General features: G+C 34.6%; 2 protein-coding genes across 6 annotated transcripts in view; one reads left to right on the top strand and one right to left on the bottom strand.

The window, feature by feature from the left end:
• SK (small conductance calcium-activated potassium channel) overlaps positions 1–18002 on the bottom strand; it is a 56547-nt gene extending 38545 nt beyond the window's left edge. For all 5 annotated transcript variants that reach the window (XM_088047863.1, XM_088047864.1, XM_088047865.1 and 2 more), the window contains exon 1: positions 17808–18002. The gene's annotated coding sequence lies outside the window, so the exon portion shown is untranslated. The remainder of the gene's footprint in view (positions 1–17807) is intronic.
• A 4404-nt stretch (positions 18003–22406) lies between these two features.
• On the top strand, positions 22407–23138 carry LOC148167097 (peptidoglycan-recognition protein SC2-like). Its single transcript, XM_088046886.1, has 3 exons — positions 22407–22455; positions 22502–22716; positions 22761–23138. The coding sequence occupies exons 1-3, from the start codon at positions 22407–22409 to the stop codon at positions 23061–23063; spliced, it is 567 nt and encodes a 188-aa protein (XP_087903012.1). The 3' UTR covers positions 23064–23138.
• Positions 23139–25227: the final 2089 nt, after the last annotated feature.

Below are 25227 nucleotides of genomic sequence, written 5' to 3'. Positions count from 1 at the left end.
CGATAACGTCAGTGATAAAAGCACAACGGTGACAAATGATCGTAGTTGTCAAAATTTAAACTGTCTATAAATTTATGTGGCTTTCTTACGAATTTTCTTATTTTACACCGCGTCCGTTCTGTTCAATTATTTATACCCGAACCACCTTCTCCGTTTTATTTTTAACAACCTTGCAATTAAAATTCTCTTGCCGCTCTTGAAATCGCTACATTACGTCATTGATGTGGGTTGTATGACGTCATTAGTATTGATGACGAGATCTAACAAGGGGTGGAAGTTGACACTTGACATTTAAAAAGTCATTTGTATTTCAAGGAATGTGTACTATAAATCATTATGTTTACTAAAATCTATCGTACTAAATAGATTAATGTACACAAAACGAACTAAATTGTTGTGGAAATTGCTCTCATTATACAGGGTGGTCACGTTAAAACAAACACAATTTACAAAATTGTTTCATTGTTAATAAGAGACACATTTTTTCTAAGAGATTCCAATTTTTTTAAAGCGACAGCAAATTTATTCCAATTTGAAAGTAATTGTAACGTCCTCACTTTTCAATTTTAAATTGTTTATTACTATGCAACGAAGTCAAAATATTTCTGTAGAAACCAAACGCTTTGTGGGCATATTTATACAAGATTGTCTAAAATCTCCGCAGGTGGTTCCGAAACCTGTTAATCTAGAAACTGAAACACCGACCTGACATTTAAATGTATGTGTATATAGCAAGGTGAAATTGAACAGAAGGCGTACTTTAAAAAAAAGTTCTCATTTCTTGCGAGTGAGCATGGAAGCGCCATCCATATTAACGTCTTCAAAGGCAAGTTTCGGGAAAGTAATTTCAAGATGTTGTCGTTATTTTAAATATTTAGTTCTCTATAAAACTATCTTTGAAGTCGTTGAAAAACGTTCTTTATAACAAAATATTAAACACATGGTCTGGTATATTTATCAACGGTTAATAACCCTGAGCTTTCTTGAAGGAAGAGCTTCGAAAATTGGGGTGTATAATAAGGAAAAACACAAGTGATGAATTCAATTAAAATTTTAGACTTGAATGTAACCAGCAAGATCTGAATTTAGTACGCTCCGTCAGGCTTTAATTATACATGCAGCTTACTAAACTGTGTCTATGTTATTAACGTGTCCAATTCAGGATCTCTCTATTAAACAGACAAGTTCAAAGCTTTAAACGGATTTCTGTGTGCACCTCAATCACTGCCTAGACTCCGTAATGAATTTTTTATTTCAGAAATAATTAGTGAATTGCAGGGGAAGTAAAACTCCTATCTAATTAACTAACAGCTTATCTGCATTAAAATGAACGTAAAGCCTCTTGTGAAGGAAAAGAATAAAACTACTAGTCTAATCAGAACGAAGAGAAAATCTCTTTCCTATCGATTTCTGTCTCATTAATCCTTGGCACAGGTGATTTGGACACCTCTGTAATAATATAGTCGGGGAAAATGCGTCCGATTTCTCCTCTTGTAGGGATAATGCCAATCACTTGTTCCCGTCCAACACAGAGTGCCAAAATGGATCACCGCCGTAATGTCCTTTCTTCTAAAAGTCGGTTTGTTAGTTGAAATTGGCTTTTTTAGAAAGATGGATCATTCGGAGACAATTTTAATCCCAGCCTCAACAGCGAAGTACTCTAGAAAACTCACAAAGTGTATCTTCAGGTAATATTTTTCCGGCGTTTGAGCCTCGCACGATTAGGTCGCGGCCGAACTTCCCGACTTTTCTCTTCGTTGCACCAGAAATAATAATAATAAATTGTTCACCAAGATTCTTGTACCATTTGCAGGGATCATATATCTTTATTTATCAACGCCAAACCCTCTTTCTTAGCACACTAAACTAATCCAATTTAATGATAAATCGATTACATTAAAATATCGATCGAATGATGAATCAACCTCAACCTGCCCACGAGAAAAATTTCCTTCATTTCTTAGAAAAGTTATAGATGATTGTGTCGCTCACCACCATCTGGCAGGAGAATGGACCTGCAACTTTATATATTATTATCGTTGTATGTCACCTGTGTCATGACATCATTATCTCTCATTTTTCGTACCCCCTTTGGAAACAAAAATCGTACAGAGACGACACCAGGGTAACATATAATCGACGATTTGCCCTCGCTTTGGGATTTCGATTCCAACCTCAATTTTGATTGTACGAGATGATAATTTATATGCGAGGTGTTGCTTGTGAGTTTTTCACCGTTTACATCAAACATTTATTGTGGAATCTATCTTTCAGGATCGAGATCATGAAGCAGGTTGTCAAATTTACGACGGTTTTATTTTATAGAATGTAACCGACACCATTAAGGTCGACAAGATTTGTAGTCTATTATTATTTAAACAAAAGCATGACATCGACATTATATCAGCGTGCACAGCGCACGGAATATTTATAGTAAAACTGATGGCAAATTATATGTGACATGACTGTCAATGTATAATCCACACAAATACTGTTATCGTTTAATTCCACAATGAAGATTGGTTTAATTATACCGATGATTAAAACAGTTGTCACCTTCTTATTTACAAAACATTTTTAACCTGGCGCATCCACCATTTTTATATCAATAGTCAACTGACAGCGTGTCTATTCCTTATTTTTGTGGGTTTATTTGTGGCAGGGTGAGTCACTTTTAACTACTGACTTGTTTATGACCGACTGGAACTGTAAGTCTACAACAACGGAAACATTATTTAACAACGATAAACCTTTTCAGTGGGTGGAGAACCTTTGACACGATGAAAATTTGAATTTCAAACAACGCAAATACAAATCTTGCTAACCGTGTCCACCTAAACATATAGAATTTGAACTGGATAAATTGTAAGTTTGCTGACTAGATTAGTAGTAAATTTTGTAGTATTATATCTCAATAAGCTGCAGTGGACAGCTACGAATGCGCAAACAATTTATTTTATCCAGGTCAGGGAGTATTGCTGGTATTCATAATATCAACATTTCTATAGTTCATAAATTTAAGACGAAAACTATGAGTGTCATAAATTTCGGAAGTTGGGATTTTTAGTGTGCGGGTTTTCCTGTTTTGCAGTTAATTATTGAGAGATATTCAGACCGTAAGAGCGGTTGGGTATGACGTCCGACAAATCGGTTGATTTATACAGCCATTTTACGTATCGAGTGTAAAAGCTCGAATAGCGTTAACTTACTACATCCCGCTGCTCGCTAGACAAAGATGACTTCATCTTTGATCTTGACAGGAACAAAGTAATTTGACACCCTGCTTGGAAGTAAATATGTTTGAGACCATAATTTGGATTAATTTTGAATTTTCTCTGCAGTCATAAAGTGAGAATATTTCCCAATGACTGCGACACTATTCTGTGGTAAAACGACTAAAACTTGCATATGGTAGGTAGTTGGATAGTTTATAGAAATATGCGCATAAAATTAAGTGTTATGTTAGAACAACTTTGTAGTTTTATTATCGATCGATTGCCTCATCGCTGTAAATTTTTAACAGCCTGTAAGATGGAGGCTTCTTTTGATTGAACGATAAATTATGAATCATTGGGGAACTGTTTGGATCGCTTATATGAACACCGAAGTAATGATCGGCAGTAAAATATCGGACGATTTAACTTGTCATGTGGACTTTTTCCAATTAAGTATATTGTGTTCTGCAATATCCTTGGCAATGCAAAATGAGCGCGTTTTATTGAGTAAAAATTGAAAACTTCCACGAACCTGTGGGGAACGAGCAGGTGCGTTTAGCAACAAAGTAACGATATGTATTTGGTTTACAGATGCGATTTGAATTTCAAACCATTGCAGCGCCACGATAAAGCTCCCAACGTAATGACCATTGGGTTTACGGCATTATTAAATATTCATGATGCATATTCACGTCAATCTTCGCGTTTTTTGATACACAAATACGTTTCTTGAGAAATCGCCAACATTTAACAGCGGTGAAAATAAATTTCATGAAAAATTCCCAAAAGCTTTAGACAAATTGTGTACGCGTTTAGATTCACAGATTGGGGCCGCTTCCGAAAGTTATTTTATTACGCAGAGAGTAATTTAATAAGTTCCCGAAAAGTGAAGGAAACAGGTCACTCTTCTACTTGGACTTTCCGCCGCTCAGAGTCAATTAAGTGGAAAAACTTCTATATAAATTATCAGACTCTGTAAATATTTATCTTTGCTTTCCAAAATATGATGAAATATTTATGTAAAACGTCTAAAAGAAATCGATAATCGCGTCAGATTGCCGGGACGGTAATGACGTAACGGAACTATTTCCGAACTAATGACGATTTTATTGTACTACGAGATATTTATAAGATACCAGCATGGCGAGACTAATATAATTACTTTAAAAAACACTTATTTGAACAACCTTTCGTTAATCATCATTTAACGTGGGGAATAAATCAATTTTGCTCAGCATTGTAAAGAAGGTTCATTAATTATCCATACATTGTTACTCAACTGTAATTCTAAATATATCCTAAAGAAAAGTTCGACTCGAATTAAATGATTTCCCGCGCTTTTAGGTGTCCCCGACCGAAAGAAAATCCTGTTGGATAATTCAGAATTGGCATTGGAATTATTTTAAGAAGTGGTCACTTCGATAAATCGATTTCAGTAAGGAAGTAAAATGTCAAAGTATCATATATTTAATCTCTACAAAAATTAGAGTTGTATTTGATGTCTTTCTTTCATTTTAAATGATTCGATGGGCAATTGAAGGAGGTCAGATTTGGCGGTATGAATCTCAGAAAGCTTTTTCCCTTGTCACTCAATCGTTAACTTTTTACGACACATGTCTGATGGAATTTGTTTCCATCTTCTTGTCTATTTCGATATTGATATTAATCGCGTAATTTGTATGATAATAGCTACAAGTGAATGGAAATTTTGAAATATGCAAGGGAAATTTCCAAGGGTGACGTTAATTTGTGCCGCTGTCCTGGCGTTTGATTAATTAACGTATTTTCATAAATTTTCATTTTGGCGAGTTTATTAAAAACAAATTTGACATCGAGAACTCCATTTTGGCACTTAATCGGTATAGAATCATCGATTTCGTGTCGACATTTCCTGACATTGATTACTAGAGAATGAACCACCCAACCCTTAATTAAGCAAAGATTCTACTTATTGAACGGCTTGTTTACTACAGATGAACGTTAGAAGCGTCCATCCTCTACCAAACCCACATCCCTTTATTCTCCTTTCTTTTATTTGTGAAAATTTGACTGCCGACGCCGACTTTTATCCTTTCACAAAAAGGTAATTACTGACTTACTGCAAAGGTCTAATTAGCGAGCATCACTCTTAAATCAACATTAAGCTTCCTCAATCTTAGTAAGGAAACGTCCACAGGTTTAGTTCTAAAGCTCAAACCCCCTCATTTTTAATGTGAAGCATCAAAGATGAGAGACAAAGGGATTTGTTGATGTCTTCAGGTGTATTTTTACATGCGTGACAATAAATAGTAAATTAGATTTAAAAGCTCCCATTGGACTGTCCTATCTCAGGGCTGTTAGAAAATGTGAAAACAAATGGCCGCAATCCCGCCATTTTATTCTATTAAATGGCAGATAGCAAACTTGGGACTAACAAAATATTGTTAAGATAAGAACATGGGTAATGGCACAACGCAGGTGGCTTGTGTGGAGGAATACGTTATTAATGAGCAATCTGAGCCTGTATTACATTATTAATAATAATTAATAACAAATTTTAGGGGAAAGAGGTTTTAATTGAGCCGTTTCTCAAACCAGCTATGAATTTTAGAGTTTCTTTATGGTGTTTACTTTCATTCCAAATGTACAGGGGCGTGCCTGACAATAAAAACGAAATTATCCTTCAGAATAATTTCAATAAGATCGATTGAGTGTTCGCTTCGATTTAATGCATTTTTGATGCTCGTGATCTGTTCAAAAACATTGAATTTAACATCCTTGTTTTGTCTCGAATTAAAGATCTTTTGATCACATGCAATTACACTAAGGAATATTTAGAAAATAAACATTTTAAAAACAACATAAATCTATTTTTAACTCACATTACAAACGTTGATTTTGAGTATTTCTAACGACGAACCATAAATTTGTTATTTCACATTATGTTGGAAATATTGTTTCAATAGCAATTCATGACAAAATTATTGAATAAAATTTTGCATTTATTATAATGAAACTATGGGTATTACAATGTACTGCCTGTAGCAACAAATTACAATGATTTTTAGTGTTTTCCGGTGATACTATTATAGTTAATTTTCGAAAATAAGTTATCCTACGGCAGAATTTATCTCAATTGACAGCGTACCAGCCTGTCCCTTGTTATTAATAGGTGACTATATTGTTAAGTAAATCATGTCCCAAGCTTACTGGCGCTTTGTGTAGTATAATAACAATGCATAATGGCGTCAAAATTATGGTTTATTGTTGTAAAAGTACGAGAATGGCGATAATTTGAAAATAGTAATTGCTACACCCTTTTGTGCGAACATAATACACTTAAATTTACCAATTAAACACAACAAGGTAACACATCGTGCTCAGCCTTCACATGTCAATTCATATAAACTTTAGATGGAGCTCCCTTCGTGCTTTCCGTATCATATTCGTCGTTTATAATATTTAAATTCCATCTGACATATTTGCATATAAAAGTTTCTTTGATGGAATATAAAATATCATAAATGACACGTGCTGAAAAAATTCTTTCTGATTTTGATATATTGCACAAGTAAATGATTCTCTTAATATTCTCTCAAAACTTTTGCGAATTTGTATTCTCTTTTAATAACGCATTTGTCAGACACACGCAAGTGACATGTTTTGATGACATCTTAAATGAATATCTAACCAATCATGCGACGTGCACAGAAGGCAACGCAGGCACGAAATACGCTTAATATTCATTACGAGCGACAATATTAATACTAGGTTACATGTGGCCCTCGTACGAATGTCTGCAAACTGTTAGGACACAAGTGCTGTGTATGAAGTTGTGGAACACCACATTTCAATGCTTCATCACCTCCTGTAAACTTCTTTGAGGCTCGCCAATTGTCCACGAACACTTCAGCGATCGCCTCAAGACAGTCGTGAATTTTTCATAGAGAATTTTCGAACAAAATCTGTTCTGTGCTTTTAACAAGACCCGACAATTCATGACACACGAATATTCAAGTGCTTTGTATTTAAAATCAGAAAACACGAGCTTCTGTCAGCTGTCACATCCTTGAAAGTTGATTAATTATATCGAAACGCGAACGTTTTTCAGCTGAGCGTGTTGGGAATTTATTTAATCGATTGCTTAATTACAAAAAAAATCAATAGAATTGAAAGCTTCCGAAACACTCTAGTTTTATTAAATTAGTGATGCGTTTTTAGAAAGTTTTTGTTTGCAACACTTTTAATTCTCCTAAAAGGAAGCAACCACATAAATCAGGAAATCTTTCTTATCCCCGTTTCTACAAATAAAACATGTCAGCTTGATGGTTCTTTATAAACTTTCACAATATGTTAAGTGGGGTGACAGAAAATTTCGAGATTGAAATTTTCATTTATGAGTTATAGCTTGCTTTTCGGGTTAAAATCAGCTCATAGCTTTAGTGCGATCCATGTTCCGGGCTCGTAAAAGATGTTTTAAAAAGGAGCGCCAAAGGACTTCATAAAACTCCTACGCAAAAAAAAGACAGCGTGAGAGGTGGTCTTATGTTCGACCATACTGTGGCAAAAAAAAGATTAGGTACATTTCATTCATATTGTAATTTTGACTGGTAACACATGTCGTGATTTTAAATTGAATCACAAGTGTTATAATGTAATTCAAGTGCTTACTCGCGTTTCTACACGCACTTTTTCAGGAAGTTGTTGCGAGATCTTAATTTGTAAATCAGAGGGTTGTAATAATACATGCTTGATTAGCCACAGGCTTGAATCACAAAATTATACCATTAAAATAATTTAGTCGTACGGTCATAAAAGAAATTCAATCAACTTCATCAGATTTGGTTTTTGGTCATGCAATCCTCGAAGGTTTGTAACCAAACTTTAACAAACAATGCATCACGTTGACAATACTGAATAAATAATTGAAGAGTACATTAGTTCTCAATAAAGCAGAATGAATGAAGTCCCTAGACAAACCTATTTAACCTAATGATTGGTATTGTAAATAAAGACAAACCCGCAAACTATACATCAAGATCGAGTCACAACGGCGAATCTAATTATTCTACTCCCCAACTAAACAAACTAGCGACACAATGTTTTACTTCAAGCTTACAAAAGTCTGTTTTACAGAACACGGTCATTAAAAGTTTTTGCATCAATAAACTTGACGCTGTACAAATTACGGTATTTAAAATTTTAACGTGGGTAAAATGGTAAAAGGGGCTTGAAAAAATACTTCCATATCAATTTCAGTTTGTTACTGAAACATTAATCAGGCTTTAGTGTTTCTACAATGTATCTACATGCATTTCACACACATTAACGATTGTGTCAATATTACCCCAATGATTTTACCCAGAACCGATTGGATTTAGGCCTGAATAAATTTTCAACGACAACAGAACGACCACTGCAACGCAACCAAGGTATTAAATTTTGAGGATCCGCATTCACCACTAAGTGGCGCGGAAACTTTCGCACTGAAACCACGAATTTTATGTACACACGTTTTCATATTTTAAATTTACAAGTGTATGTTTAAAAACCCACATTTGTTATTCTAAAATGTATTGAAACCCAGTTTTTGTTATCACAATATTTACCGCGCACAAATTTCCATATGTCATTAGTTTTAATAAAAATTTATGTCTTTTTGATTTAAAACTGCGCCAGGTTTATTAAGCTGGAAGCAGGATCGTTTTTACTTCAGATGATATTGTTCCACTCATTTAAAGCCACCCCAATTTCCGGTTGCTTTGCTCATGCCAACAAATTAAGTATACTTTAAACCATAAATTGCCTCGATAAAAATTTAAATAAAAATGCCTCTTTACGCCAGAAACAGTTGCGGCGACTCAAAAATGTAATCAGCGACGCTCCGCTTTGCCAACTTAAATTTAACAGAATTATCTTTATTACAAATCGAAGCACTCTATTTTGTATGTTATTAAAGTTTTCAACGATAGTACTACTAAATTTTCAATTGTTGGAAGTAAAATGGCCGTCCAGCGCGGTTTCCAAAATGGCGGCCAAGACGACGGTTTTAAAAATCTAATTCGGTAATAAGACAATTGTGTGAACTAATTTAATTACACGCAAATAGAAACACGAGGATATCGATGTAACATCGGTGTGTTATCTAAATATCTACATGTAGCCGTATAATTTTATATAATCCGTATCAAATTATATTCATTACGGTACACAATTTCATGGAGAATCGATTGTTTTAGATATCGGCCCAGTTTGTGGAACGTGCCTATTTCTGTATTCATTATTCAGCTGATAACGACCTTTTTTGATGAGCGCGATAAATTAGTAAAAACGTGTCTACCTCTGTGCGCTTTTTGGTTTTTACATTCAAAAATATAAAATCTTGCATATGTTTATATTTGTTATCGATCGGAGTAAAATTCCGTGTCATAGAGGAGAGCAAACATATGTAAATAGTCGGCTCCACAGGATGATGTTAAGGATAACATTTAATGGCGCACTCACTGGTTGTCAACGTGAAACATAGTCTTCGGTAAATTTGTAAAAACGACAAAGGAAATCGATGGACCAGTGTTCTGGTGATTTTCTTTTCTTATCTTCTATCTAAGATAAAGAAACGTGATGTTTGCTCTGTTTTCAGTGAATCTCGGGAAATCCATAGTGACAGTATTATCAAATTAAACAGGATAAATCAATGTTTGCAGATTTCAATTATTACCAAATTTAAATTTTAACAATGCAGCGTGTATGCTTTCATAATTGGTTTGCCCAACAAAAAATGACAGCCCTTAACAAACTATTTTAATCAAGTGTAAGGTTACTTTTGACTAGAAGTAAATTAATCACAGGTCATTAAAAATTAACCTTTTACGTGGCTCTATCAAATCAGCTTAGAGATTATTAACACAGATCAATAAGTTTAAGCAGACGAGCTTGAATGTCATAATTATATTGAGTGTTTCTATTTCAACTGTAGACACATTTTTAATTTAGTATTTATAGCAAATATTTGGCCACAGATTATGACAGCTGAACTCTTTATTAATAAAAATCTGGGGACAACTTATTTCGCGCATTTATCAAATCAGAGAATCTTAAAATTGGAACATTACCATCTTAGCTAACATATCTCGTTGTTTTTTTAACCATTTTTTAGGCTGGTGTTTTGGTGAAATATTCATTTTTAAACGTATTTGTGAACCACTTATTTAACTACGTAGTTCATTACAGCAGCAAACTGCTGGAAACCTTCATGAAGCATGCTTCATTAAAAGTAAAATTTTCTAGCATTTTTGCGTTTGAATCAAGCCGGGACTCTCACGTTGTGCCAACTTTCTAATTAAGCAAAAAAGTTGTTGAAATGGACGAAGTTCGAGTATTTTTTCCAGAACTAGGTCGGCTCCAGCGCCATCAAGATGAATGACGATATCAAGGCAATAAGTTGGATACAAACAAGCTATTATGGTAATGTGAATTTGGAAGTTTCAAAAACAACTTAACATTCAAAGAAAATAATCATCGAGAGCAAATAAGTGTTGAAGATTTGAAGCATGTGGCTGATTTACTTACAGTTGCAGGAGATATTTATGTCACTTTCACTTTCACTAGCCAAAATGGCAAGCGAAAATAAATCAGTTAATTGAAGATGCACCAAATCATCACCTTATCTAAAAATACTTTAAAGCTGTAAATAAAACAAACTATTTTTGATTCGAACATAAATCAGTGTATAACAATTTTACAGCTACTTAAAAAAGTCGAACAGCTTTATGTTAAGTACTAAACGAATGAGTTGCATCTCAATTAACGTGGAAAAATAGGTAATTAAATTAAATACTACATTTTTGCATATTGCAGGAAATTTTCAATGCTACAATTAAATCTCTCCAACAAGGTTGCATCAAGTCGTAAAATAGCATGGAAACTGATATTTATGATCTGTTAAAGTACAGTTTCCATCATAAAGTTATTAAACAAAGAATAAGTTGAGAATTATTAAAGCTGCCGTCTGTGTACAACAAGCCTATCATCAATACCACTAAAGTAAATAAACGGAATTTTTGTTTTAACATCACGAGGCGGTTTTATGAGCTTCATCAATGTCAGACGAACAGGATTTGAAATAAATTGAGTGTATTAAACAATCGATATAAAAAGGTGTCTAATAAAGCAGCAGGAAAAAATGTAAACACTGCGATCAATTCTTTCAAGGAGTTCGATTGTACTGATCGGCTTAATTTTGTGTACAGTGCAGTGCTGTACTACCTAAATTAGAGGTGAGGATTCTAATCCGTGTTGAATTTATTGAGCGATAAACCCGTCAACAATATTCAACAATAAATTTTTCTGTCGGGTGTATTAGAGCGGCAAGACGTTAAATAGAGATGACCATTGGAACATCTAATCTTGGAACAGTGGTGCATTCTCCAACGAATCGCTATTCTCTTAAGTACAGTTTTCTACACGCGAATCGATAAAATAGATAGAAATTTATAAATATTCCATACGTCTAGATTATTTTTAGAAGATTTATTTCAAAGTGTACTGTAAAATCTCAACGACTTGTAGATATGATTCGTGCTGGGTTTTAAGAAGCGACCTCCATTACCTAAGTTTATGTATCTTTGAAAATATTGGGATAGTTTTGGTCTTGACACCGAATGTCGGAAATGCCCATCGAAATTCTTTGGAAAATTCTATTTGGCACTTCTTTCATTCAACAACGGTTTTCTCCATACCCATTAAAAAGATAAATTAGGATTTACAAATACATTTCTGTGATTGTTTCCATGCCCCTAGAGAACTATCTAAAACAGATCGTTTTAGTGAAACCTTCAACTTCATTGAGTGAATATCGAGTCTATAAAAAGGTACTCTTCTTCAATTTTGTATTAGATCCGGTTGTGAATGCTTTTTCATCGAACCAGTGTTCCAATTTACTTTTATGTATTCTAGCAAGTGTGAGCGATGTAATTTAACGAAACACGATTAACGTTTTGCGATTTTAAAAATAGTTCCACCATGCATTTTACTTCAGGTTTACAAAATTTTAAATATCGATGTTTAGATGATAATCTCTGGAATCGCAGAGCATGTTGACGTTGGTAAAAACAATTCTAAATCAATTTAAAATAGAAATGATGTAAATCATCTTCGATTTCCTTTCCTTTGTGTATATTATAAATGGTGTGTTTTTTGATTTGAGATTGTGTGCTTTTTCGGCACGTTCTGGCCTTGTCGAATATAATAGATGTGGGGGAGTGTTCACAACAAATCCGGAGGTTGGTCGAGGGTTTTGTAGGTGTAAATAAATGGCCTATAATCCTATATAACAATACCCGTTGATCAATCATCAGGGATGAGGAAATGTAACTTGTTTTCCGTTCACGCGCTCGTGACAAAACACCGAAAATTGCAAAATGATGTGTTCATATCAGAACTATAAATTAACATAATTTTCTGTTTCACTTTGCACGCAAACGTGTAATAAGGAGCTAATTTTCTAATGTTTTCCGATGAAGAAAAATAGCTTTGTTTACCCCAAAAGGGTCGGATCAAATGTCACTGGAACCGTCTTCTGAAGATATGTGTGAACTCCTTTCTCTTTAAATGCCCCTAAGCCCACTTAATCAAGAAAATGGAAGCTCAACAGAGTTTTGTAAAGCTGTAGGGCAACCAACTGATCAATAATACTTTAAAAGCCAGCAGCATTCGAAAGAAGTCATCGATCTCGAAAATTGCGTTATTCATTCCTTGCAACGATTAAGAAGTAAACCGGGAAATGTAAAAAGCAAAAAAACACTTATGTTAAAGTGTGGCATGCTATATACCAGTAACAAAGTTTCAAGTTGAAATGGCTCCATCGAGCACGTTTTTGTTATGCACGACGTGAAAAACTAGTCGCACAGTATATCAAAATTTGAACAAATTTTCAAACCATTTTACATGATAAAGGTTCGTTTAAACCTGACCAATTGATGTAGTAATTAGTTTTAGTTCCTCGATTCAACTTTACAAATTAAATCAAATTAAGTCTTCCGAAACTCGGAAACTTTTCTACAAAGCCATTCGATAATTTTAAAAGTGAATCAGTGCAAGATTAAGCTCTACTTATCTTGAAAATCACAGTTAATTCGATTATTTAATTACGAACATTGGGCTGCTAAATAAAATTAAATAAGATTATTCCATTAGGAAGTTTGCAGGGAAGTTTTTGAATGAATCTGTCTTGTTCTTCTGATAAAGTTGCAAATGGCATTTCAGAATCATAAGATGGAGAAAAGGGTTTGGATCATTAACGAGCATCTCGAGATAGTTGTTGCTTATGAATAGACTAAAAACGAAGACAATGCTTTCATCTATCATCAGTTTAATGATTTATGGGGACACTTGAATGAGAAGAGCGACTCATTTTAATAAAATATCATATTTTTGGATTATCGCTGGTCATATATTACGCGAGCTTTGACGTGTCATAAAAATACGGTAATGTGTCGTAAATTGGCATAGATATACATCTAGTGGAGCATTAAAATATCCACTTAAAACACTGTCTAAACAGTATTTTTCTTTGTCTTGAAATACAAAGAACCAGTGGTTAAATTACAGTTGCTTATATTTTATTCTATTGTTTGTTTTTTCTTGAAATGGAAACCGCCGTTTCCTCTGGAATTATATAAATAATTAATCTAATCCCACATTTAAAGAAGCGTAAACATTAAAGAACATTCAAGAGATTCAAGGGAACAAAAATTAAATGTTTCGGACTGGTATGACAAGAAATATTCGGGACTTAAATCGGCAAAATGGCGCCGCCGCCATGCTGAGACGAGCATTCTCCTCACCAAATTGTTTATGGCGTAACTTCAATTCCAAAATGTAAGCGGTGGACAGACCATAATTTTAAAGAATGCCAACTCTTAAACTATCCAATTTCATTTTGTGTGCCTTAAAACTTTACGTCTGTATCCACTTTAAATTATACGGCGACATAAATGTTTTTGCTGGAAAATGCGATTGATTTAAATTCATTCGATCGAGTTTCCCAGTGTCTTTTCTTTAATGTAGACTTTATTTTTAAATGGTCACGTATTTTTCAAACTTCATTTGTACGCACTTCCTGCAGCGACGAAGTTCCGTTATGATGTAGTCATAAAATTTCCGTTTTTCTATCTCTTACTTTGAATTTCTCCTATCTTACAATTTCATCGGTCCATTTTTCCGAATCGATATTCATAGATTCTGGGAGATGTGCAAATGAATGCGAACAAGTTTAATTTGCACAGGATTGTTTTTCGCAAAGTTGGATAAAAGTGGTGACGTTGAGAGGATTATAACAAATGTGTCTACAATCTCAAAGGAAATTTCCCTTATTTCCACACGTGCTTTCCAATTTAGTTAGTACCTGACTCTCATCTCATTATTATTTGAATGAATTCCTTGATCTGGGACCAAACAAACTTCTAGATTACATTGGAGTTGTAGCCGAAATTTTTTATTGTGTTGATTTAACCCCAGTTAACGATTTTTCTCCTCACGCATGGGAAAACTGCGGTTTTACGTAATTGATGTTCGGGGAGATAATAAATAGTGGAAATGAGTGAAAATGTGTTTATTTCAACAAAACGTAAATTTTTCACAAAAACGTTTCTATTTTTCAATAACAAGTAAATCCAACCCTCGATGACAAGACACGAGGGTGCACATGTTGGCGTTGACATGTGTTGATTCATTAATCGTTTCGTTAGGAACAGATGAAACTGAAAAATCCTTTGTTCGATCTAAAATTAAATCCGAACAACAACACCTTTCACACTTTCTTTTCAACTGCCAAAATATCTGCAAACTTTAGTCTAGTCTAGTTAATTGTTTTTCGATCTACTAAGCGGAACCAAATATAAAACTTTAGCAATTTAACCAACTTTCTAAATCTAATAATGAACTTACCAATAGTAATTTTCTCCCACTTGAACTCCATTGAAACAAGATTCAAACCCAATTCAGCGTCGGAAATAGATTTGTTTTTAGGAGAATTTGCAGATTTAATTAGCACAGACATTGAAGGAAACAAGAAAGACAACTTGGCGCCTTGTCGAGGACCCGACGGCCGCGAACGGCGATTTTCATACCTACCTTATTATTGTGAAAAATATTCTTTATTGGTATTTTTTTTCCTTTTTTTCTGAACCGTCAGCTCGAAAGTTTTGAAAGTACAATATGATTGACTGGACCTGTAAGTCTAGAAATCACGTCAAAACTCTTAGTTTTTTTATCACATTAATGACTGTTTTAAAGTTTTGCGGCTTTCGAGGTGACGGGAACTTAACGTTTTGATGTCCAAAATAAACGAAATTGGGTTTCCGTTTCTGGGTAAAAGTTCACAAATTCCGCGATTGTGTGGTAGATATTTTTTTGTTATGTCATTTCGCTTTGAAGTGGGCGATAAAAAATGCAATGAAAGAGAAAAATGGCGTTAAAAGTGAAAGAGGAATCACATCTTTAATATGAAAAGGTGTGCATGCATAAACAAGGTGTGTATATTACGAGCAATAAAGGTCGTAAATGACCCCGCCTACATTATGTGGGAAAAAACATACATGCCCTCGGGTTAAGGGAATAAATTGCTGTATTTTGTAATCAGACTTTTTAGGGTTGAAATATCTCGCAGCACAATTGATGAAAATTGGCCTAAAGGTAGCCGTCCCTTTAAGGCCCTTAATTTTAAAACGTGAAACCTGTAAATGTGGTACAGTAGAATATATGACACCAGATAATGAAACTGCACAAGTTTGAGTATTTAGTGGCGGGAAAATGTTGTTTTTGTCGAGGAAAATTCGAAAGTGGGTTGTGAATATGTAATGCTATGTTAAACGTGATTTTTTAATAATGTTAGCGGTATTCACTCGAGTTATAGGCTTTTTTCTTGTAGTCTGCAATTATGGGCCTGAAATATTTAACGATGTTTGAGTCAGCTGATCGTTACCAACAAAAGCCATAGAAACGCGCTTGCGCTTAGTAAATACCAGAAGTACCTTCATGTTCCCTACATAAATTGGTTAGTCATTCATTTCCAACGAGTTTCCCGAAGAGTAAAGTTGACTTAATGCCAGTGGGACTCATATTGATTACATCCTCTTTCGACGTTATTTCATTATTAAATATTCCCTCATACTTAATTTATCCATCCCTTAATGAGTTTTTGGATTCAGTGGGGCAAAGATACCATTCTGGGGAAATCAATAGAGGACGAAGGATGAGTGGTGATCGAGAAAATTCATTTCTACCGGAATTCCGAACATTTGCCAAGGCAAGCCCTTTACAATTTTCTTTGTCGTTCAAACAACGTGACGACATTAAGAATCCACTCATGGCATTTTTTGAAATAATAACAAAAATGACGTTTTTGAGGGTTTTTCCTTTAGCTGAAAGGCTATGAAACCGATTTTCAATCAGCTTAACCTCTAAATCAAACACTGAGGAAGACACCCTCTGAAGAAAATATTAAAATGAGTTCAAGCAAATATTCGATGGATTAGTATTAAAGCACGCTCGCTCAAAACTCTGTCGATAACTCTTCAAAAAAGCACAAATTCTAAACCTATTAAACTCTCCCTTCCGCGATTATCTTTGTCGCCAAATATTTATTTTGAACTGTTTATTGAGTCTTAATTTTTGTCGACGCGAAGATTTTGAAGCCTTGAGATCGCGCCGTCGTTAATTAAACATGATCGACAAAAGGGAGTTGAAAGTAAATTAAACAGGTTAATTTAAGCGCATGTCTGACCAAGAAACACGAAAAATGAAAGCTATAAAAGATGACTTCATTTCACGGGATCAGAGTTTTAATTTTGTTGCTTGAGATTCTAGATGAGTATGCAAAACTCGAGAGTTAATAGATTAACGCATACATGGGAGCATGAATGAAAAATGAGGAAGTTCTTGAATAGGTGACGTGAATGAGCATTTTAAATAAAAATTAGATGGAGCTTTAATAAGAGTGACACCTGAAGTGAATAGAGGAGTAAGAGCTTTCAAGTGATAATGATTGATTCGTTATCACATTACACTGTTATGCTTATTGATTTCGTTTCTATTGATTATGACACTTATTAAATCATATGTTCATATGTTTATTCGAAATTCTCCATGAAATTTTTATTTGGATCAAGGTTAAAGAATGATCGATTGAAATTTAGAAACAGCATGATGAGTTTAGTCGTTTAGTTGCCATAGTTGTGTTTGATAAACATTACAAGCAGTACTCCACGCATCTCGTCGTCGTTTTTGATCAGAAGGTTAAAGAGGTATTCTTAAACCGTTCTTTTAATTATTTACCCAACATTAAAGCAATAAACTATTTTTAAATATGAACTTAGCTTTTATGAGCTTATGAGAGGATCAAGTAGAAGTGCTATCGCTTATTATAGCTCATTTTCTGATCAGAAGGAAATTCAAAGAGAGGTTATACGTGGAGGCGTTGGAGTAGCACGTGAGTTGGAGTCTCCATGCGTCCACAGGAGTGGATGCAAAGGCATCTGAACATGTCATATGACTCATTATCAATCGACACGTAAGTCTCACACGCTAAGGGTGAAAAACACTACAAAACGGTACCTTTAATCATCTTCCTGGGTCCAAAATCGATTCCCTTTGTAGGAACGGACCACAAAATAAACAGATCTGTTAGGCACTACAAGCAAGTTTAACATTACCGATATTTATTTTACTATCACCGGATTTATGATATGTTATTCGTGGTTTCGTGTGGCCCGGCACACCACCTGACGTTCTTATTCGATTCTCGGGTCATACTACACGCTGTTCGACGCCGGGTGCGCAACGTGTTTCCGCGTCGCGACGCTCAGTGGCGCGCGTCTTCGAGCCGGCGGTCAGCCCCACCCGATATACAACGAAAGTTTTGAATTCCTTCTGCCACTGTACTCTCCACACTTCTGTTTTCAATTAAAAGCAAAATTTTGAAATTTTTGTTTTTGGTTCTAAAACGAAGAGTTCCAAACTAATGACCTCAACTTTCCAGTTCTAGCAATTGGTTTTCAGGTTTCAGTTTTCAGAGATAATTTATGCTCATCTATTTTTCAAACTCCTTGAAATTCTTGTGGAACGTCAGTATTTTGGTATTCGAGCTTCTCTCACATTCCCGAAATGAGATCGTGAATCTAAGTACATTAGGGTATCAATTTTCCTCTCTCCAAAACCTCCGGTTACATAAATTTAGAAGCTTGATTTAAAGCAATTACCATCGAACCGTTTAGATAAAAAGTACATTATTGTCTCTTACATTTATTGAAAATGTAAATCACTTTAAGCCACCTAGAAAGTACCGACTACGTATATAATTTGTTAGAATACTCATAATGGAATGAAATCCACAACTGATCGATATGCTAAGCTAAATTTCACTAGAGATCCTCTACATTGATAGCCGAGCTAAAATCAACTGTTATCAACGCTATTTTCCACTTGCATCAATTTACCTTAATTCAAGTGTTCTTTCTGTTCCAGATTCGAACCATTGATGCATGAATTTTCAACTAGACGACACCGAAGAATGAGAAACAAAACTGCACCTTTTTATAAATGTAAGTCGTTTTGTTTTAAATTTCATCGTTCAGAAATCTCGATTTAATTTAGTTGAAATAAGCGTAAAACTCCCAATGCATTCTAAGAACTTTCGTCAAGCGCAATCCAAGAACATTCAACGAAAGTATATCATGTAAAATCGATTTTAAAGTCGGGTTTTGCCATCATCATTCTTGCAACCGTCGGTCGCTTAGAACTACACCAGCAACGAGTTTACAAATCGTCTTGTAAACTTGACACGTAAAAATTGCGATAATATATTATTACAGGATTGTAGTTTATTTGCCGTTTTCCTGCGCATTATTATTTCAGATGTTGTCAAATCTTTTATTAGGTGCGTTTTCCTTTTGTATTTTCCTTTTTACAATGTTGATTTCGTCGTATAAATCACATCTTTTGATATTGATTTTTTTCTTTATTTTGGAGCCATCGGTGACAGCTCGTTTTATCTAATTATGTTTCGACAATTAAATTTTATCCAGGTTTTTGGGTTGAGTAGCGACAGCTTAAATTTAATTAAAAATTTGTTTTTGTCTTTTTAGTCGCGTCGGTACTGTCAGAATAACAAAGCTCTAGTTAAGTTGCAACGTAATGAAATTCAGTTAGAGTGTATTAATAATTCGAGAATTGCAGTTCCTAATAATCAAACGATAATGGAAACTGCAGATGTAGCTTTATCGACGTAGAAAAGTTAGCAGCAATGCTCTTGACAATGAAACTGCATTTTATGCTCAAATAACTCCTAAATTAACTCCCAACAAAACAGAGCATCATAAGCGATCGTTAAACAAACAATAAAATTAAGTGTGTGTTTTAAAATCATTATAAAATCGATATTTGCATATTTAACGTTGTTATTATGAATGACAGTAAATACAGTAAACAATGTTTTAACAGTATCTCGGTTGTATAAACACACTTTTAAATCGTTCTTGCGCCAAAGGAAGTATCAAGTATCACTCCAGACAAAAGGATCTATGCAATTTATTGCCGTCAAAAACGACTGATCAAGTTCAACGGCCATCGAAAGATGATAGCAGAAGCCATCAATCAGCTACAATAACTAAATTTTCTTCGTTAGCTAAAATCAATAACGCAAGCAAGCTTCCGGTGTCTTTCTTTAACTTTAATTACACCGCGACTTTGGATTAGGAGATTTCGTTGCAACAGTTGTTTGAGCCATTCTTGGCACAAGTCATGAGATAAGACAGCCGTGAGTGATTTTCGTTTTTAGTCAAAAGAGACTGTTACAGTCGCGGGCAAACCGCGAGTTTTCCAAGTGATTTTGAGAATCATTCCGACTTGGACTAGTTCCAGTGAAGCTGTTAAAATAAAAGGATTTATCATGTGCAAGACATTATATTATTAACCATGTCACGTTAGAGCATTATCCTTTCCAACTCGATTAACTCTGCGGTGGGAAGAATAGTTATGAAATGTATTCAAAAGTCCTCCGGACAAAAACTTGCGAGAAATAACCTCATAAAAGGTCAACCCTGTTTATATGATTATTCCTAGACCGAAATAAAACAACAGGATTTTAGATTTAATGAATGAGGGCACGAACGAATGAATATTGCAGTGCGACGCGTTATAATAATCCTAGAATTTCGAAGGAAAATGCATTAAACTGCAATCTTTGTTGTTATCGATTAGCTTTGCTGCGTGTTTCCATAGAAATAACGGTGAAATTGTGAAAATATCACAATTATAGATGGAAGCCGACACTTCTATAATTTATCGTTCGAATACATTTTTAAAAGGACCGCCGTTGGGGTGAATCAAACTTTTATCTCTGGAATTAAGGGATTGACCCTCTTGACCTATCATAGGGCAAATGCGGTCGGATGTTCTTATTCAAACGAAAGGAGATTACTGAAAACTGGATCATCACAAATAACCAAAAATAGAGATCATGCCGTCGAACAAATTTGAGGAGTGGAATCGATTTCGGCGATTTTTCAACCAGATACCTGAAAATGTCATTTCTCGGAGATAATACGAGATTTTTTACTACTAACAGAAGTAAGTCGGGATTTTTAGATTTTTCATTTAATTTAAATTTAAATTTTTATTTTTTGAGCACCTGGAGCAAACCTTTGTGATGTTCGTTGCAGACAGTAAGCATTCGTATTTATTCAAGTGGGGTTTAATATTTTTTGTTATTAATATTGTGAATAATGAAAAATTGAAATGCATATGTTTTCCAGGTAAAGAGGGTGAAAACTCGTAAATCGTAAATTGAAAAGTTTCTGACTGCGATAAATTCATAGCAATTTTGCAATATGATTTTCCACTCTTGGTAAAATAAGGTGTAGAAACATATTTTTGTACACCAATCATTCTTTGATCTGCAATGAAATGTGGCAGCGCAACTAAATTATTATGCACAGGAGAAACATTGTTCTATTTGTCAAGCGACTGTTTGTACTGTTTTTCTTTCGGTTGCTTGTTATTTTATTAACGAACCGCCAGTTTTTAGTTCATTCTCTTCTTCTGAATCATTAAAATGACTACAAATAGTTCCTTACATTTCCAATAGGAAAGGTAAATTTAGCACAAGATCGTGACAAAATTCATACAGCAAATCAACGGGAGACGACACTTGTCCCATTTTATAAATTTCCCTTGAGATATCGCATTGCATGTTTGTTCGTACTGTAGGTACTGTTTGCATAATTATTCTGTTCTAACAATTTATTCGCCATAATAACAATTGTTTAATTTGTGTAATAACATTCACTGGACATAACTTCGCAACGATTGTCAATAAATTCGCGCTTGATATAATCGCTGTGTTATTCCAAGTACAGAATAAAAGCAAGTTGCTTGGAACGGTGCCCATCGATTTCAAGTCGTCATCGGGAGAACCGCAAATGTCACAAAAATAAAAATTTACTTGTCCAATACTGCAATATCAAACGTTTTCTATGTCAAATAAGTTCGTTTGTAATCCATCAGTTTCACCACAAATCTGATAAAAAAAACGCTTTTAAAATAAAAACTCGCTAGCGGCGCACTACTGTAATTATTGTTCCATTTCTTCGATAATATTTTAATTTTTTATTTGTTGTTCATGTTGAACTCAAGCTTGTTCATTGGCGCCTTTAAATAAACATTTGCTCGACAAAACAACCACACCGCGGCGGTACGGTAGGCAACACAAAATACGTCCAGAGTTTGCAGAAAACGGAAAATATTTCGGTGTGCATACACACGACTTTTTTTTTAATTGATCCCAAACGGCTGATTTTATTACGTACACGGAAAAACCCTAAAAAAATATGTTTGATACTTATATTAAATTTCAGTAATTTTATATTTGCTTTATTTTTACAATGAAGAAATCAATTTTATGATAAAAGTACTAAATTATGAATTTCTGCAGGATGTTTGAATATTTGTTTTGTTGACCAGTGTTGCAACTTTATTAAGTTATTTATGTAATTAATTATAAAACATGGCTGTGAAGTCCCGCGCCCGCTTTTCCATGCGATAGCTTATAAAAACGTGACCTCTTAATCAAAAAGGGGAAAAACAATCTTGGAAGATTAGTATAAATAAAATTCGCATGATTTCTCATTAGTGTCATTAGTCATTAGACATACAAAGATGTTTATTAAAATAGTTCTGCTTGCTGTGGTACCGTGCGTGGTTCAATGTAAGACAAAAAATAACGTTTTTTGAATACTCAAAAAAATCCTTAGGTCTGTGCCCTACCATTATCTCAAGGTCAGAATGGGGTGCCCGAAGCCCTAAAAAAACAAAACCTTTGAGAGAAAACCCTCCTCCATATATCGTGGTCCACCACAGCGATGGGGCAACTTGTTCGACCCTGGAAAGTTGTAAATCTCGAGTTAAAGGTATACAAACTTACCATATGAACAACCAAGGATGGGACGATATCGGTTATAATTTTTTGGTAGGTAAATAAAACCTTTTCACGGGTTTTAACACTTTTTTTAGATAGGTGGAGATGGGAATGTTTACGAGGGTCGTGGATGGGGTATTTTCGGGTCTCATGTTCCTAGATTCAACGGGAATAGTATCGGAATTTGCGTTATTGGGGATTTCCAAACTGAAAAGCCCTCACAGACACAGCTTGATACTTTGAGAGAGTTGATCTCTTGTGCTAAAGAAAGAAATGATGTCAAAAGTGATTATCATCTAATTGGGCATCGGCAAGGAAAAAGGACAACTTGTCCTGGAAACCAGTTATTTAATGAGATTTCTACTTGGCCGCAGTTTGATGCAAGTGTGAGGCCGTGAAGATTTTTTTTTTATTTGGACACCGGTCCTTCAATCTTGGAGAGAGAATAAAATTCCACTTTCCATACTTTTTAATTTGCTCTTTATTTATGGATATTTAGTTCCTTCCTGCATTCCTCACGCGACCTTTAAAAGAGATAGCGAAGATGTACAGAAAGTTCAACATAACATGATATTCCAGAATACAAGGAAAAATCACACAAAATGTGGAGCAAGCTAAATAAAAGTTGTTCCGCCTGAATACACTTTAATTAGAAATCTAAAGAATTATTTATTTTAATAACACAGTTTTGATCAGCCAAAACCAATCACCTTGGTAATTATTGAACAATAAACGATTTAAACGTTGCACAATTAAAATTATATCCACCTGTAAAGTGATTTAATTAATAACAAATTATTTACGCTTCGAAAAGACTTATCGTAATCATTTACTGAATAATCAATTAGCGGAAATGGAAATGCTCGTTATTATCTTTTCAATTATTCGAGAAGATAGTGTGGCAAATAGGAAGTTGATCAATCATTTTTACACCTTTTTTGTGGGAACACGGGGAATGTATTAAAAAAACGAATGATAGAAGTTTAACAGCAGTTTATCAAATAAACACAAATTGACATTTTTATATAATATTTATAAAAAACATAAAAAGTCTGATATTTAACAAAATATTAAAGGAGAAACTGTTTTTACAGTTTTACAAATCTTATCTCAAATTGACTAACAAACATACAAAAGTGTATAAAATAATTATAAAAACAATTTAAATAGTATTTTGTAAATTACAAAAAAATAATAATAGTTATAATAATAAACTAGTTTGTTGCTAGTCAAGGAGCCAACGGTCAACAAACCGGGCAAAAACTGAAAGATCCATTTTGGGCAACAATAAGGATCTGAAACAATTGACTATCCCTAATCGAGGCAACAGCCCAATGTATTGCACTAATGGTAACTACAATCAAAACTGGAAACACACTACTGTTGCCAGCTTTTTCTCAGACTGGTCGCAGCTTGAGAGTGTCCATATCCACATATAAAATAGTAAATAATAACTCAAAAAATTTGTTTGAAAACAGTTATAAAAAGTAAAAAATGTATACAACTTTAAAAACTTCCAATAAATACACAGCTTACATAGTAAAAATATGAAAATTATACAATCAGTTAGAAACAATCTGACTGCACACACTTCTAAATCTCAAAAACGGATAAAAAGTTATATAATCGTTAGATCAAAATGACAACTGTCTACAGAATATGATACGGTCTTGTCCGTTTCAACTATCATCTACTCCCCACAGGGCAGGCGAGCAAATATACAAACAGTAGAAAAAGGAGTGTAAATCTTTACAAATCATATCAATACATATTTGTACCATATTGTAGATGGTTCGCACGGGCCGGGTGGCTGCACCCTGACTAGACGTTAGGGGGTACCGCCTGCAATCTCATCGCCCCGCGCCTATTTACACAATTACCTAGGAAACGTTATATATTCATTAATTACGGTTAAAGATAAAACTCTACGGCGCCGAGGTCGCTGGGCTACCTCTAACGCAATTATTGCACACATCAAACTTTTGCTAATCACCATTTATAACAGTTTAGTATAAAAATTCAAATTTAAAAAATACAAAGTCTTAGAATAGCTGATACTATATATAATATATACTATACATATCCGTGCAATTCATTTAATACATAAAGACGTTTATGGTATCACACATTAAAATAAAGGATGGTAGGAGTGCGGACATGAAGCAGGTTCGCGGGGCAGCGGGAAAGCCAAGGTGGGTTAGTGTAGGGCTCAAAAGGGCTCAATAGCGGGACACGGGCAAAGGCGGGCCGGTCAGGTACTTGGGGGCTAAGTGGTCGCCGCAAGCGAAGGTCCTCTGCCCAGCAGCGGCTTGCAGATTAGACTAGTATTTACAATACCCTGAAAGTTTCTGACTGTACCGCACTAGACATATAATAGGAAATTTCTTTTGGTTCTTCGGACGTCTCCAAAAACCATCCGATAGAAGCAAAAGGAACTTCCTCTTCTTCACAGATAGCGATACACATCGTAGTCGTACAATGGCTGAACGCAGACGCATTGGCTGGTGCTGATGCTGGTGCTGGTGCAGTGGAATCCGCTACCACCAGGCGCCTCAGACAGAA

Source organism: Gnatocerus cornutus, chromosome 10 (assembly GCF_029298725.1).
Source record: "Gnatocerus cornutus isolate USDA-ARS CGAHR chromosome 10, icGnaCorn1.1, whole genome shotgun sequence".
Classification (NCBI taxonomy): domain Eukaryota; kingdom Metazoa; phylum Arthropoda; class Insecta; order Coleoptera; family Tenebrionidae; genus Gnatocerus; species Gnatocerus cornutus.
Note: the sequence above shows the minus strand (reverse complement) of the source record. Positions and strands in the feature narration are given on the sequence as shown.